The sequence below is a fragment of the Numida meleagris genome, chromosome 4, assembly GCF_002078875.1.
Source record: "Numida meleagris isolate 19003 breed g44 Domestic line chromosome 4, NumMel1.0, whole genome shotgun sequence".
Lineage (NCBI taxonomy): Eukaryota > Metazoa > Chordata > Aves > Galliformes > Numididae > Numida > Numida meleagris.
Genome location: NC_034412.1, coordinates 10,131,641 through 10,148,130, shown reverse-complemented (window position 1 = coordinate 10,148,130; position 16,490 = coordinate 10,131,641). Strand labels below are relative to the sequence as shown.

The 16,490-nt window shown below is 47.1% G+C and overlaps 1 protein-coding gene across 5 annotated transcripts in view; it reads right to left on the bottom strand.

Moving 5' to 3' along the window:
- Positions 1 to 16,102, bottom strand: part of TP63 (tumor protein p63) — an 84,184-nt gene extending 68,082 nt beyond the window's left edge. For 2 of the 5 annotated variants that reach the window (XM_021396048.1, XM_021396050.1), the window contains exons 1-3: positions 15,194 to 15,287; positions 12,037 to 12,165; positions 11,606 to 11,738 (exon numbers count right to left, since the gene is read on the bottom strand). In XM_021396048.1, the coding sequence (XP_021251723.1) occupies positions 11,606 to 11,738; positions 12,037 to 12,110 (207 nt within the window). In that variant the 5' untranslated portion in view covers positions 12,111 to 12,165; positions 15,194 to 15,287. Of the gene's footprint in view, positions 1 to 8,194; positions 8,324 to 11,605; positions 11,739 to 12,036; positions 12,166 to 15,193; positions 15,294 to 16,079 lie in introns of those variants that run through there. The other 3 variants (XM_021396049.1, XM_021396052.1, XM_021396051.1) reach the window with 3 other exon arrangements.

Sequence of the window (16,490 nt, the reverse complement as noted above, 5' to 3'; positions counted from 1 at the left end):
AAGACACACACGCACCTCCCGACCTCAGCAAGCCACTACAAAAATCCTGCTTGCTAGCTGTGCTATGAAACTCAGAAGATCCTCCTTTTCCTCCTGTTCCAAGTCATTAATGCAGCACTGTTGTGCTGGGTATCTGCTATCTTCTGTCCCACAGGTGGCTGGAGGTGGTTGTGGGTGAAGCAACACCCAGATGAACTACACAGAGATATGTGGAAGTTTATCCAAGGAGATCTGCATGTCAAACATGAGGAGAAACGTATATAGCATGAATAAATTGACATGTCAGCACAAATCCCTGCCCTCTGTACACACAGCCCCGGCCTGGCTCCGTGTTTCAGAAGCATCAGCCTGTACAATCATCTTGAAGTGGATGCTGGACAAGTGGCCTTTTGCAGATCAGTCATCCCCAGGTGCCACAAAGGAGGTCACCATCACCCTGGCATGAGTGGCAGGAGGTAACAGCACCCACCAGACCTCCTAGGCTGCATGCAGGAGACAGCACCCTCCCCCCCCAAAAAATAAAAAGGAAAGCTCCTCATACCTATTTGATCCTCTCCTCTTGAAGAGGAAAAAAATTAAAACATAGATGAGGCTTCAACGAGCTAACAGTGATGAGGCAGCATCTAAGATTCTGTCAGAGGCAATCTTAACTCTCCAGACTGTACATTGCTAAATGGATGTCACAAAGCTAAAGGACTCCCCTTCAAACTGCACACTTGCCTCCCAGGAATAGGACTGATTTACCTGAGCCTTTTGGACAGGTCTCCAAGGAAAACACCATCAGTCCTGCTGCAACTGTGATGGCCTAAAGTCATAGGCAAGACAATCCTTGTAGATAGAGGTTATATCTTATTGCATCAATCAGCTTAGTCAGAGAAAGCAAACCATTTGAGACATAGGCCCTCCTTTCATGTGCTAAGATCAATTATTTCTATTCACATTCAGGCGAGAGCAACAAGGTTTGACTTTATTCTTTTAGTCCAATGAGCTTCCCTCAATCCTGCCTCTTCCACAAAAAAAGAAGAAATTAGAAAATAAAGAAATAAAGAAATCAACCCAAAGCATCAGGTTTTGCAAAGCCCGGTGCTCAAGCTTTGCTTAGCTTACTGAACTTAGAAAAGCAAAGCAGCTGAGCCTTGAGAAGGGAAATCTCTCTTGCCTTTATTTGAAAGTTACCTCCAATACCTTAGGAAACCAAAAATAATCATTGCTAGTTAGATTTGAAAGTTTCAGGTGCAATCCTCCCAGGTCTGACTCCATTGCTCCAGAAAGCCCCCAGCAATGCTTTGCAGCTTCCACTGGTATGCTGAAAAGCAAAGTGATACGCAAATAAGACCCCTAAGTTTCCAGAATGAGGGATCAGCCAAGTCAAATCATCCATTCAGGTTTTTCTTTGGAATTCACTTTCCTCATGCTCCTACATGGTCTGAGCCAGCATCTCTGCCTGGTACCACGGCCAAGTTGTCAGTAAGCCTTCCTGAATGCAAGGTAACTGTACTAAATCATGACAATTAAAAATATCATTGCCACAAGTCTTTAATTGTAGCATTAATTGGAGATTGTGTAATTTCTTGGAGGGGAAGGGGGATACACACACCTGCCTGCTTGTTAGGTGGCTCACGCAGAATTTCCTGTAGATCAAAGGGAGTAAGTCTGCTCAGACCTCTCTGCTCTGTTGTAAAAATAGCAGCTGGATCAACCGCGTCACCACGGACTGTGACATCCACTCAGCTCAGAAATGTTTACAAATTAAGACTGAGATAACAGAAGGAGGAGGAAAAAATAGAATGTGTTCACTCCCCCCCCCCCCCCCCCATCTGAATAACTGCTGAATGCTCAAAACTGAGCCTCTGCCAATTAGCTTTGGGAGCTTTTCCACTGAAGAATTTATGGGGACACACATGACAAACCATACCAGCAGGCAAAAACCAAAAATCACCCTTCCTTCCTGAATACCAATGCAGAGGTGATCAGCTGGTCTTCATTGCTCAAACCAAGAGAAGAGGTGAGGAAGGAAAAAACTGCATACTGAAACAGGGACTTTCCCCTTTAAAAAGTGTTATGGCAAGGCAAAATTCAGAAGAAAGAACACCCAAGAGATGCTGCTGATCCTGCCCACCACCAACTAAAGCAACTGGACATAGCCTCATGCACAGCCATCAAGCTACAAACATACCCTGATCACACTCGCTACTCAAGAAATCCTTTATTCCAAGGACTTCAACTGCATTTTCCCCCATTTTGCAATGCAGGGAAAAGACACTGACTTGCCGCGGGCAGGAGGGGAGCCCTGCTCCTGGTCTGCCTGTAGCACAGATCAGCTTCTCCCTCCCCAAAGGAGCGTGCCCTCCCCAAGGCAATCGGCTGTCACAACAGGTCTGCCCTCCGACCCTGGGTAAACATCTGCGCACGCTGCTTATTTGAGCTCCTATAGCCTGGTTATCTCTCCAGAACACCCCTAGGGCTAATTAGAGAGTTAATGGCATCTTGTCAGGAGATAACGCTATGTGAAGGGAGCAGGGAGAGGGAAGGTGGAAAGGAATTGTGAAACAAAACCAGTTCTCTTCACAACCGCGGTGCAATATTGGTTTAGGAAGGACACACGCAGCCCCCAGGGCCTCTGCCCTCAGGCTGCTGAGCTCCATTTAATAAGGCAAAGACACTCCTCTGGAAAGATTCGGCTTTCCAGCCAAGATGATGCAAGGTCTCCATGTCCTCCCTACCAGCTGCACAATCCAGCCCCCCCAGTCCTGTCTCCTGCTTCTATGAAGGGAAGACATTCCCACCAAAGCCAGCAGACAAGCCTCCTGAAGTTGGAGTACAACACAAGATGGAAACCAAGCAACTAGACCATTTATCATTCAGAAAGCTTTCCATTTTATTCCTGGTTCTCCTTTTGTCCATTTTCCCCCACATTTTTGTACCTTGGTAACTCTTTAAAGGTGAGGTGCTTTTTGCAAAAAATGCTCAGGGATGAAAGGAAACAACCTCCTGCAGACAGAAACATTCGTAGGGCAGCTGATGAGCCTGCAAACCCACTGGCCTGAGCTGATACTTGGGCACTGCTGGGTACAAAACTGTGGGTCAGCAGACACTTATTGACCCAGCCATGGCTCCATGCTCAAGTCTCTGCCATCAGCAGCACTTCTGCCTGAGTGGCAGCACTGTGTTCAAGCTGTATTTCTGCTTCACTTTGTGCATTCCCTTCCTCAAAGGAAATTTTGCAAAAAAAAAAAAGTTACACAAGAAAGTTCAATGGAGTTTCAGTCAGATACTTAAGTCTCAAGCAGCAAAACGAGCCCCATCCTTCCAGCTAGAGGAAGATGTGGGTGCAGCACAAACCAGCATCTCAGCACAGGACGGAGTGCTCTGGCAGGGGACAGGGGAAAAAAAGGAGATAGCAACAGATTAGGGAGTCTTTGTTTTTTGTTAGGAGAGAAGCAACTGTTGACAGATCAGGTTCGCTCTTGCTCAAGCAGCTGAGGGGAAAGTGTTGTTCTTCCCTTATCTTGTATAAACTACACATTACTCGCAGGAAATGCACAACTGTTAACAAACACACAATCACAGCAGTTCTTTACAGCCATTCCCTACTGCCTTGCCTGTTTTCTCCCCCTACCCCTTGTAAAATAACCTTATTTAAAGAGACATCAAGCTACAATAATTGGAGATCAGTCTCCAAACCCTTCGCTTAAGCCCTGACTCTGCAGCTGTCAGCCACCGATGCTCCCCACAGGAGTGCATCACCATTACCCACCACTGCCTGATGTCTGGGCCAGCCAGCTCTTAGCTCCTGTTGCAGGACACCTGAGCACTGCTGCAGCACTCCCGGCCAGGTAGGCTGCTTGTTCCTTATGTTTCCTATGCAGAAATGTTCAATTTTACAGTCTCGATCTGTGCCCAAGTACCCCATGCATGCTCTCACACACATCTGCCACTGGTGTAGCAACAGTTATAGCGAATGGCCATAGTTATCTGGCCAGCAAGCTTCCCCAGAAGAATTATTATTCTCATTTCAGACTTGTTTAGTCCAGTCTGGAAACCACCATGAGGTCCAGCTTACCCAGCCATGTCTGCAGAGAGAGAGATGGGTATTTCAGGTGCATATTTCCCTTCTGTTTACACAGGCTGGAAACAAATTCATGTTTTTAGAGATGACAGTTACATTCATTACCAAAAACTCCTTTGATCTTTCATTAACCTCTGCAAATTCAGATGCTGATTAGCAAAGAGTCTGTTCAGCAATGAGTGAACTTAACCCAGGCCAAAAGGCACTCCTTAATCTATGCTTCACTGACACTGATTTAATTTTCCATGACTGCCTGACAATTCACTCTCGTTAATTTAAATGCTATCAAATCAATGACAGTGAGGTGGAAAGCAGGCAGCAGAGTCACTTGGAGGAAAGCATTACCTAGCTCACAAGTCTCGTCACAAAGTACTGGAGGAAAAATATAGTCATTAACAGAACTGCAGGAAGGATCTGTAGAACCACAAAGCAACACATGGCAAAACACTGGATGCACCAAGCTTGCTTCAAAGCAGGAATCCTAATTAACACAGGAGAAGTCTTTAAAACCAAAAGTTACACTCCACAGCAGCACAGCCACTTTGGGAAGCAGTGCTCCAAAGCAGCATCCCATGAACCTCCAGCCCATTTCACAGACTGTTTTGCAGCCTTGCACCCTGCCAAATTGGCACAGGCAGTGCTGCAGCTTGGCAACAGGGCTGTAATGCGCTTTCCATCCATTCCACCTCACAAGGAGTTCCACAAAGCTCTACCAGGTTTTCATCTGGGTGTTGGTGAACAGCTCGATTCATCACCTCATTTTCAGGTAACAAGATAGAAGCGCCTTATTTCCCTCCTTCCATCCATTTGATGGAAAAAACCCAGTCCAGATGAACGTGACTTTTGGGAGTGGCCACTCCACCTCTGTTGGTATTCAGCTGCTTTCAATGGATTGATGGAATGCCAGCTGTCCACAGCTGGCCAAGCGTCATGCCAAGTGATTGGCTGCTTCTGGGCTCTAACCCAATCAAAGTATCCACAATAAATAAAATTGGAAGTACAGTTATAGTTTAAAAAAAAGGGGATCCTGTCAACTAGATAGAGACTTGTACTGTGAAGTTCCCAGCACGATAGCATAAACCTTAAGCTTGCTCTGGAGGCAAGAAGTGCCTGCGGTCTGTTGTTCTAAGATCAAGATCCTTTTTAATTAAGCATTTCTGCAGACCTTTTAAAGATGTAAAGTAAGCGCTAGCACGTCGCTGCTCCATACCGACGCAAGGCGCACGTGCAGCACCATGGAAACCTTTGGAGGCAGGCCTAGCTGCTCGGGAAAGGCGTCTTCTGAAGCGACTGCTTCTTTTATTTTGTGGTATTTGCACGCAGACAGATGACAGGATTTGCAGTTGCAACACTCTTCTACCTCAGCTGCTCCCTGCAAGGGGAGCTGGGGATCAAAAGCCAGCCCTGCCGAGGAGCCACTGCAACCCTGAACTCACACTATGGCACGCTGCAGAGCACCCCGCCTCACAAGGCTCGTTCCCAGGAGAGCAGGCTTGTGCCTTCTTGCTTAAAATGAGTTTATTCCCTCCCAAACTGAACGTAAAGCAAGGTGCTAAGAAGGTAGAAATATTTAAAGGAATTGTAAATCCACTTCCAAAATGGTCTGTGTCAGAGCAGGCCTCACTCTGAATGTTTTCTCCAATACCATGAAGAACTGAGAAAGCGGCATTAAAAAATATAAATATACTTTTACATATACACATATATGCTTAGTGTCACCATGCTTATTAACAGGTTGCATTCCTACAAAAAGGAAATGCAGCCAGAACCAGGGCAAAACAGTGCAGGTAAGGGAGTCATTAAACAATTACTGTGAAGAAAGAAATATCTTCAGAGCACTACAACACAGAGAATAAGAGAAGTCATTTTGCCCAAACTGAGTGCACAGATGCATTCTCTAGATGCATCCATTATCGGAGTGAATTGGTCAGTTCTGGCTTTGGATCTGCAGCCTTCAATGTGATGATTACATCATCCGGACGGACCCCATACTGCACAAGATTAAATGTTCAGCAGTGTCACAAAATCAAGTCTAAATTAGGAGAGCCTGGGACTTGCCTTCAACTGCAAACGAGAGGTGCTAGAGGGAAACTTCCAACAGAATAATGCATTTGTTTATTATGGAAATGCCTTTGCATAATCTCAGCTTTCTTCGCACAGCCATGGAACGAATAAATACCCACACAGAAGAGAAACCTGGCAGACCTCAAACTCTCTCAAGCACAAACCAGATTGTAATAAAAGCTTTGATCATGAATCTGTGCTGTACAGGAGTCCTTCCTTCCCTTCCATGGTCAACCTAAGAACACTTAGGCATGGAAACAGACAGCCACACAACACACTTTGCTTCATCTACTTATCAAATCAGCCTTATCAATCCAGGTGCAAAAACATTTCCCAACAAAATTCAGGGCTGCAGCACCTGCCAGAGCCCTGGGAAGTACACACGACGTGCTGCCATCCTCTGCACAGAGCGCTGCACAAACTCTTCCTGCACCACTCAGCCATACTGTGCCTGCTCCCTGCCCACTGCTGGATCACAGAGACATCCTCCTCATCCCACAGTCCCACCATCCCATCACCACCTTCCATTCTCTTCCTCAGCCATTACCTTGCAGGAAGCAGAGCTCAGTTCTCCTGACCCAGCAAAACCACTTTTAAATAAACAAACTAACAGAGATCAGAGCCTGTCCTTTAATATTAAAGCACTGGATAGCATGCAACCAACACTACAAACCCTTCTGGACAGAGGGTCGATTTTGTTTGTCTGTCCATTGCATTCTTGATCACAAAAACCAGATCCTGACCTATCCTAAACGGTTGATAGGCTCCTAGGTAGCCAGGAATTTAGTGTATGGCCATCAAATAAAAGTTACTGAATTATTTTACACAATGCTAAAAGTTAAGAGTGTGCCAAAGAGCCACCAGCTACCCAAGGGCCTCAGCCCCACTGCTCTCCAGCTGCCCTGCATGAGCTGATTAGGGTGGCTCCCCCAAGAGCCTACAGCAGGTTGAAGATACCTAGACAAAGGTGTCCTGTTCCCCATCAAATACCAACACAGATCTGCAGTGCGAGGACTGAGGCTGAGAGCATGGACACACCTGTGTCCTACACAGGCTGCCTCTCCCACAGCCCATTTTTTCCTCTATCTAGGCCTGGGCAGCCAGAACTGAAGGTGTCACTTAAAAACACATGCTGCACTTCTCAAAACACCAGGCCTGGGACACCCACAGCCTGAGCTGCAGACTCAAACCCAAAAGCCAGGACACCTCCCTGCCTGAGCACACACCACCAGCCCTGCAGTGGGAGCTCAACAGTGCCTAACCAAGGCAAAGCAGACACCCATGACAGCAGAAGGTGAGGAAGGACAGAAAAAAAATAAAAGCAAGGAATTCTCTCCCCCTTTTGTGGGGAGGGACGGATAGATACAGGTTAAGAAAACTCTGACCAAAGCAACTGTCTGCTAAAAAGCATTCCACTGAACTGGTTAGGCAAGGGGCTGAGGAGGACGGCTTGCTCAGGGGCACGAAAGGAAGGTATGTACCTGGGGGAGGGGGCCAAGCTGCTCCATCACTCAGGACAGCACGCCTGCTCCCATCAGCAAGGGCCCTCAGGGTCCCTAGAGCCCTCTACACGCTGCTGGGACAGAGGCAGGACACCAGGACATCTCCAGGCTCTGCAAGCCCTATAAATAACACTAGTCAGGAATCTTCCTGCTGAACTTGCTAGCTAGACCCAAAGCTACTCTGGGCTAACATCCCTTAGCGCTGCCAATTTAGAAGGACTTTTGAGGGGTGAAGGAAAGCCACGAGGGCTCCAGGGCAATGTAAGGGTTACTGCTCTGCCACACGCTCATTCTTCAAGGAGTCCCCAAACCCCTCCTCCCACAGCTCCAGGGAACTCCATCAGTCAGAAGAAATCTATTTTTCCATATATCACCTGGCTTCTAGCACACCACAGGAGACACCTTGGAGGCACCATCTCCCTGCAACTCAGGGAGCTGGCTACAACCCCACCACGGGCCCAACAGTCCCCAGCTCCATCCTAGGCCATGGAGGAGGCAGGGAGCAGCATCTTCTTAGGTGAAGCCCAACAGTGACCCATAGGATGCACATACCACTTACCTTCCTGGGTGCCTGCAGCTCCATGCCATGCCAGGGCCATGGCAGATACTAAATGCTCTCTGTGCCTACAGGGACCACCAGTCTTTCTGCTCTGCTACATAGGAAGGTAGATTTCTGCTGGGGCTTTCCAGTTTGCCTGTGGTTAAGGCTATGGGAGAGAAAGAGGCATAGCCAGCAGCCTCACAAATAAGCATCCAGCAAGCAGCTGCACAGGACATTGTGAAAGAGCTGGTCACAAGGCACAAGATCAGGGGAAGGCTGCTGACTGTTTAATTTCACACCAGACCCACAAATTCTCTTTCTGTCCCCTCCAGCTCTTTTCACTCCCAGGTAATGCCAATCACCAGTTTCTCATACTCCTTTCTTCCACATCATGCAGGAAGAATATTTCTTCCTTAAAAAGAAGAGTTTAAGAACTGCAAGGTCACAGTTCAGGAACAGACAGGGTCATAGCTCAGACATAAGAGGTTCCTTTGTCACCATCTTCTCCTCCAGCTCTCTCCCCAGAGAGAGCTGCTCTTACAAAGCAATGAACGCAACTGGCGGCTGTACAGCAGGGAAGGACTAATGCCCATTTAGCAGCCCACCTGTGGGACAGTTTCTTTGGGCATTGCTCTGAACACTGATGCCCATTCTCCCCTAACAGCTTTGCTGCAAGCAGACAACTGCACCAAAAACAAAATAAAAACCACAGCTCTTGCCAGCAAAGCTCTAAGGATTAAGGATGAACATCTTTAAGGCTGGAATTTTCATTTTTCAGCTGTAAGTTGCATGAGAACACACAGCTTATTTTAAACTCCAATTGAGATTGCCTTAAAGTCCACAGAAGGACAACTGCTTTGAATAAACCAGTCTCATTCACCATGAACCTATTTAAATCTCACATGGTGGTACATGTTGGAGAAAGCTGGCCTCGCTCTTTTCCTGAGACAAATCTAATAATGAAAAGCACTCTGCCTTGATCTCACTGTTCATCTCCCAGGGCCCCTCTGTTTCTGCTGCATTCCTTTGTGTTTATCTGCCCTCTTCAACTCTTTGCTGCAATCAGCTGCGTGCGGCACCTCGTGTCTAGGAGTGACATGGCTGAGGTTACAGAGAGACAGGTGCAAGGGGAGCTCTTGCCCCGAAGCTATCCAAAGGAAAAGAGAAGCTGGAGGGGAAGAGGGTTGTAAGGTATTTCAGATTAAAGCCGACAAACAGCAAACACCTTGCCCGAGGCTACACATTCTCTGCCAGTGCAAGCTGCAAGCCCCAGAAACAGCAAAGCAAACACAGACTTCTCTGCAAGGGGGAGTTGTCACCTGTCAGGGATGTTTGCAAATTTATAGGGAGGTGGTGGTGGTGCTAAGGGGAGTAAAAAGAGCTTTCCTCCTTTTAAAAGACAGGCTGTTTGCACAGGTTTGCAATGCATATTTCGCTTTGTGAAGGCTTTTGTGCAGCACTCAACTGAGCGAAGGTTCTGTCTTCCAGTGAAGGCAAACTGGAACATTTATTAATGAACATGGGGACACTCAGACTCAAGCAGCGTCTGAGCTATTGCCTTGCAGGAAAGGTAGGGATGGGATGGAATTTCCCCACTCCCCCTTCGGCTGATCACTGGGGTAAAAAACACTTAAAGATGTCACCATGCAGCTTGACCTCTTCAGAGATGCCTCCTGGAAGGCTGGCATCACAAGCAAGAAGTAATTTCCCAGCTGAAGCTGCCTGCCTTGCTCTCCCAGTCCCAAAACTGACTCCAGCAGTGGTCAGAGAGGACAAGAAGGGATTTTCCACTGATGTTTCACTGCGCCACAGACAGGAGAGGGAGACTCTGAACAACGGCTTCAAGGAAGCCTCCCAGCTGCTGCTGTGCACTGCTGACAGCTCAGAGGAGCGAGAGATATAAAGGCTTTGCTAGCACTCAACACAGCAAGTGCAGGTGCAGACATGGAAGGAGCAAAGCTACTTTAAAGTGCCAGGGACTGTTTTATGAGGGGATAACTAGTTCAAACAGAACACTACCACCCCATTTTGAAAAGCAGATACTCCCTCTTAAACATAGAGAGCCTCCTGGACAAGCTGAAGTGACACCATTTTACTGGAGCTTTGCTAGAACATCAAGAAAAGCTGAGAAATATCCTTTCAGATTCACACTGCAGGCTTGCGCGCTCAGTGCTGCCCCTTTGAGCCCACCCTGAATCAACAGATAACCAGACTTGACATCAGTCATCTCTCTGTGGAGTGTCTGGAGTAGCTGCATCACATTAGCTACGCAGATAACCAACCTCAAAGTGGCCTTTTCACCCTTTCCAATTCTGCAGGGAAAGCAGAACACACTACCCTGTCCTGTTTCAGCAACCGCATCAGACATGCGGAAACAGGTCAAACCTTCTGGCACCCAGGAATGGAATCAGAGTGACCCAGGGGCTCTTTCCCTGGGGACACAAACCTCTGGGTTTAGGTCTGACCAACACCAGTGCTGCAAACATGCCATGAGCGAACACAAAAGACACTTGTTGATTAGCCAGGGAATTAAACTCCAGTTTCTCAAGACAAAAGTAGAGGGAACAAGAATGTTCAGAAAGCAGCTACCTCCAGAGCACACAGGATTTTTGCCCTGAAATACACAAGACCCAGGAAAATGCACACAAACAACTCAAACTCCTGACACACCTCCTGCTCCAGACTGCAAGAGTAGCACCTGGCGTCTCCATCAGGGCTACTGGTAAGAAGGAACTGGACACTTTGTGCCAAACGCAGTGAACCAGCAACCACCAGGGTTTGATATGCATTCCAGTCTCAAAGGGTACTGGCAAGACACCCACAGCCAAGACTTGTAATAAACACTAGCTTTGCCCATCTGGAAAAAACAGATGGATAAAAAAAAGCAATCATGGTCTGGAAGCAAGTTTTCATTCATATCTGGCCTTCAAGGTAAAAACAAGCCAGTTAAGAACATTCTCAAGCCTCAGCACTCAGAACTATTTTAACCTTTGGGCCACACAACCAAGTCCTAAGCAAGGAGAGAGCGGGGACAGCCACACATCTGGGCAAGCACAAGAGACAACTCTTTCATGCGTTCACCTGCCTCATCCCTTTGCTGTCCTTGCTTTAGCAGGAGAGGAGGAGCAGGTGAAGAGCCAGCCTGTTCCATCCTGCAGCCCCAAAGGCAAACAAGGACTCCCTCAGCATCTCAGCTAGCTACAAGCAGCAGCACCACAGCTTGCCACTACCACAGTCACCTGGCAAAGCCACACTCCCAAACAGCTTCCACAAGCAGAAGACAACAGAAAGAGAGAACTTTCTCAGTCAGAGAGGGCAGCCACAGCTCCACCAAAAAGGGGAAAAGAATCTCAGGGCAACACAGCAGGAATGGCTTCTGCAAAGAGTCATCTTTCTCTAGGGGCTAAATAAATCCTTCTCACTACTCACCCACATTGGGTCACTCAGCTCCGTATCTTGCAGACGGACACAATCCATGCTGATCTCTATCTTGTTTGTAGGGCCATTTTCAGATGGGTCATCAATGAAGTTCAAATCAATTGGCTGAACTGAGCATATTGGCCTACAAGAAACAAAGCAATGCAGGTATAATGCGTCAAATCCCATTCTCCTCAACTCCCCATGTGTCAGGGTATTCCCCAGGACTTGGGTGTCATCATAAACCAGTCTCAAGACTAATTAAGCAATTCCCAGTGAGCACCCACTTCACCACCCACCATGCCAGCAACGGTCCCTGAGCAGGGCTGGGCCTGGAGGCACAGAAGACTGAAATCTCAACACCAGTCTCCAAACAAGTAAACTACAGAGGTGTCCTGCACCTGAACACCTTCTTCCATAGATCCCACTGAAGGGCTACTTACTGTTCCAGGAAGTCCCAGATATGCTGGATCACCTCTGGGCTGAGGAACTCCCTGGGCTGGGAGCTCTGGGACATGGCTGAGCGGTAGTAACTCTCCTTCCAGGAGAAGTGGCTCGGAGTTTCTACAAACCTTACAAAAGAAAAGCAGAAGAAAAAAAAAAGAAAGAAAGGAAAAAGAAAACACACAAAGATATGTTGAATGCAAGAGTCCAACTTGATGAAAACCCATAAATAGAAGCTATTGTGTGAAAAAGGAGACACGCTGAATGCCTGCAACATTCACAGCTGTACAATGCACATTCCACACTGCTGCAGATGCTGTATTTAGACAGCAGAGAATTCAACCACTCTTCTCAGTAAGTTAAATACCTCTCAGGGTCTACTGAGATGATGCATCAGAAGGAATCCCAGAGGAAGAAAAAAGCCTCTCCATTTTGCTTCTGGAACATGAACTTCTCACATAGAGCAGGGAGTGTAGTGGAGCAGGTATAGAGTACCTAAATGGTGAACAACTCCCCTCTCTGCATTGCACAACCTGAAGTGATTAGGTGACTCCATCTACACCTGGCCACTGCAGCTGAAGTCTGGGACTGAAATATATCTCAAAAAACAGCAGAAGAGAAATATTTTTCCTTTTAATAAAGGAATACTTTAATTATATCACATCAGGATATGCTTGCTTCTCTACCACCTTTCCCAGCCGCAATAATTTCTGAACCACCCCAGCTGCTCGATGCCGGATCCGCTAATTACCTCGGCCATTTTTATCCCCTTAAGCTCCCACAAGCCTCACAGAAATAGGTGGGCCCAAGAGGAGCGGTGACGAAGCTGGAGCACTCGCGCCTTCCACAGCTGCACATTCTCATCCCACTGCCCCATTGCTAAATTCAAACGCAGCAGTTCTTACGCCCGGGTCAAAATACTCAGCGGCTGCAGGGATGTATGGGGGAATTTCTCGAGTATATTTGCACTTGAGAAAAACTCTCCGTTCAACTTGTAATTAAATCATTGGTCAGGTGACTGCTTTTCCTCCTACGAGGATGGGGGCACCCCACAAAATTTTCACAGAAGAGTCATTTCCGCGCAATGCAAGGAAACGGCAGCAGCCCCTGCCCAAGGAGCAGCTGTGACAGCAGCCAGGACTATAAATGGATTCCACGGAGAATCAGACTAACATTTGTTTTGGCGCATTTTGGTGTTGTTTAGCACAACAGTCGGAACAAGATGGATGGAAAAGCCTGATTTATCAAGCAGCAAAAACGAATAAAAAGTGTCTGAGAGGGAAGATTGCACTACAGCTGTTCTTTTCCTCTTCTTATCCCTGAAGTATTTATTATTGACTGCTGCTAGAGGGGGAATCCAGTTCTTTATATTGAATTTCTAAGGCTTTCGTGCTTCCATAATGACTCTGGGCTGCAAAAAGCAAGGATTTCCTCACTTGTGCTGCTCACAAACTGCACACTGTTCAAAAAGGGCAGATAGTTCTCCCAAGCTAAGAGAAATCAAGTGGCTTCAGCCTCCAGAGCCACCACTAAGCACATGTCAAAAAACACCATGGAATCATTTAAGTTGGAAGGGCCCCTTAAAGGCCATCTGGTCTGACTCCCTGCAGCAAACACAGGGACACCCGCAGCTCCATCAGGTGCCCAGAGTCCCCTCCAGCCTGACCTTGGGTGCCTCCAGGGAAGGGCCACCACCACCTCTCTGGGCAACCTGTGCCAGTGCCGCACCACCCTTAGTGTAGAAAACTGCAGTATCACTTCAGTTAATCATCCATTTTTTCCCTGTGATTAAGATTAAAAAAAAAACACCGAAGCACTATAGCTAATAGCTCTCTCTCACCACCATGACAGCATACCCACACTGAACATGAATAATCACAAGTCCTCTGAGAACAGCAGTTATCCCACAGAGTACCAGAAATTACTCCTTTCGGGCTTTCAATCTTGTAAGGCATTTTCAGGAGTGCCGTATTGAAACCCAGACCAGCGGACCTGGCCTGAAGCTGCTACATAAGCTGAGCACCACTGTCACAACAAGCTTTGGAGCAGAACATCAATACAGAGAGACCGAGGTGAAGGCCCACAGCTGCTCTGCCACTGATCACAACTGGACTTAACACTTATTAAGAATTAAGTCCCAAGGTAGTGACAACAGCAAGCTACATCACATCATTGCTTCTTACACAGGAACCAACTTCACCAAAATGCTGTTATAAAAGAGACTGCCACTCCTTCAAAAAGCCTCAGAGCAATGATGTTGCTGCATGCCATGATGCTCCCATCCACAACTGGGCAGTCCCAGGTCACAAGAGCTGGGGCAGATTTTACCTGACAGCCAAAAAGGCACATTTCCCTATACCAAACGAGAAGTTCCCTTGTTAACGCTTTCACGGAAGTAAGAGTTGAGACTCCTTCAACACTCCCCACACGCAAGCCAAGCTGTTTCCTTCCTTATCATCATCATGTATTAAAATGTAAACCTGGTGCACCTTCCCTTAACAAAGGGCCTTTAACACAGCAGAGTAGCCTTTGTCTACTAAAGAGCCCGCCAAATTAAGCAAATTTGCTTTTCCACTAGAAAATAACAGTTGAAGCCTGGGCAAGAGGCTATGCTATCTATGCATGAATTTCATTTCTCTAGATAATTATCCTCTCCCACATCAGCAAACCCTCCTCTCCAGTAAAATAATCCCTGAGTGCCTGCAGCTAATCACAAGAGAGCAGGAGTTTGCATTGTTTGAATTGCTCCTACCAGCTGCCCTTTTATTAAGGGATGCTCAAACAACACCCCTTTCACCCCCAGCCTCTCATCCCAAAGCGCATCACAGGAGATGAGGCTGTGATCAGCAGCGCTTTGTACCAAACCACTGACTAGAACGAGACAAAGCATGGTTGTAAGCCCTGTCTAGTACACCCTCTGCTTTAAGCCTACAAACTAGATACTTAATTCACAGAGCTAACTGCTAAAGGAGCCTGCAGGCAGCTTGCCACAAGCTGTAAGTGCACCAAGTTGGAACTGTGGAAGGATTTATGGCCTCTATCAAGCTGTGAGCTGAACAGGACACTGCACCCAAGTCCCCTCCTTTAAAAGCCATAAAGGGATCTCTAACTAACAGAAACAGTGGTTGAAATCTCCTCTGAGATGCATAATCTTACCCAGAGCACAGGGTTTGCTGGCACTCTCCTCAACCATTGGCTCCCAGGATGGGAGTCAGACAGCAATGCACTCCTGCTCCCACTGAGATCTATCCTGGTCCCACCCTGCTTATTTTACAGGAGTGGAAGAAGTCACAAGACACACAACAGGTGAAAACACTTTTCAAGATCTTTGAAACCTCCTGCTTCAAAATTGTTTTGCTGTCTGCTGATCATCTTGACTACAGTGCTGTGATAAGCCACCAGAGTGGGGCTGCATCCCAGCTGATGCAGTTTGCCATCATGCAGATAAGCAAGAGCTCTGCAAACTCCACCAATGAAAGCAGCAACTTTCAGCTGTGCCTACACAGTGACCAACATCAGTCTCCCTGGGAATGCTAAGCTTCACAATCAAGAAGTTAATTAAAAAAAAAAAATCCCTGCCCACCTCCCCAGAAAAGAAAAGCGAAAGAAAACCACCAAATAAAACCAGATGGCAAAGCATTTGCTTTTCACAAGCTTTAGCGGACCTGCTATGTGGCTGTCCTTCCCTAGAGCTAAGAGCTAACCCTGCTGGGGATAGCCTGGATTGCTCAGCACAACACCTCATGAACCAGGGGCAAAGCCCAAGAAAAACAAGGCATTTCAGCTCATTCCAGCCACATGCTTTCCACTCTTCACCACATTTTTTCCCCCTTCCCACCTTTGTATGAAAAAGACCAGAAAAAAGCAACGCCACAAAATGAAACAAAAAAAAGTTACCTTTCACACCAGAAAGCACCAACAGAAAATCATTAAATTCAACCATTGCAGCACAGTAATGCCTCCCACCCTAAAAAGCCATCTTTTACCACGCACCACCTTTCTCAGAAAGGAGCTAAACCCAAAACAGCAAGACTCAACTCACCAGGGGGGTAAGCCAGGAGCTCCTGGGCAAACCAGGACTTGGGTTTTATATAGAGCATGCTCAGACCCTTCTCTGTAGCCTCGACCTTAAAGGCAGATGCCTCCCACTTTCACTGTTACAGGGTGGGTACCTGATGTAGGGTACAGCTTGGCATTACTGTGGCATGTGCTCAAGACCTCCTTAGAAATATAAGAAAGGCTGCCACAGCGAGGAGATAGTGTGGTTTTCCTTGGTTTCCCCTCCAAAACACACTTGTAGCTTCAACACTCTCAACTGCCCCAAGGTTAACAGTTGAGTATTTGGGGGAATCAGAAATGAATAAAGTATCTCAGTGAAGCTCCTGGGTTGGCTTCCAAGAGATCTGAGCCCCTCCACTTCTCCTTAGCTTCCCTGGAGCTCAGCACCTCTGGC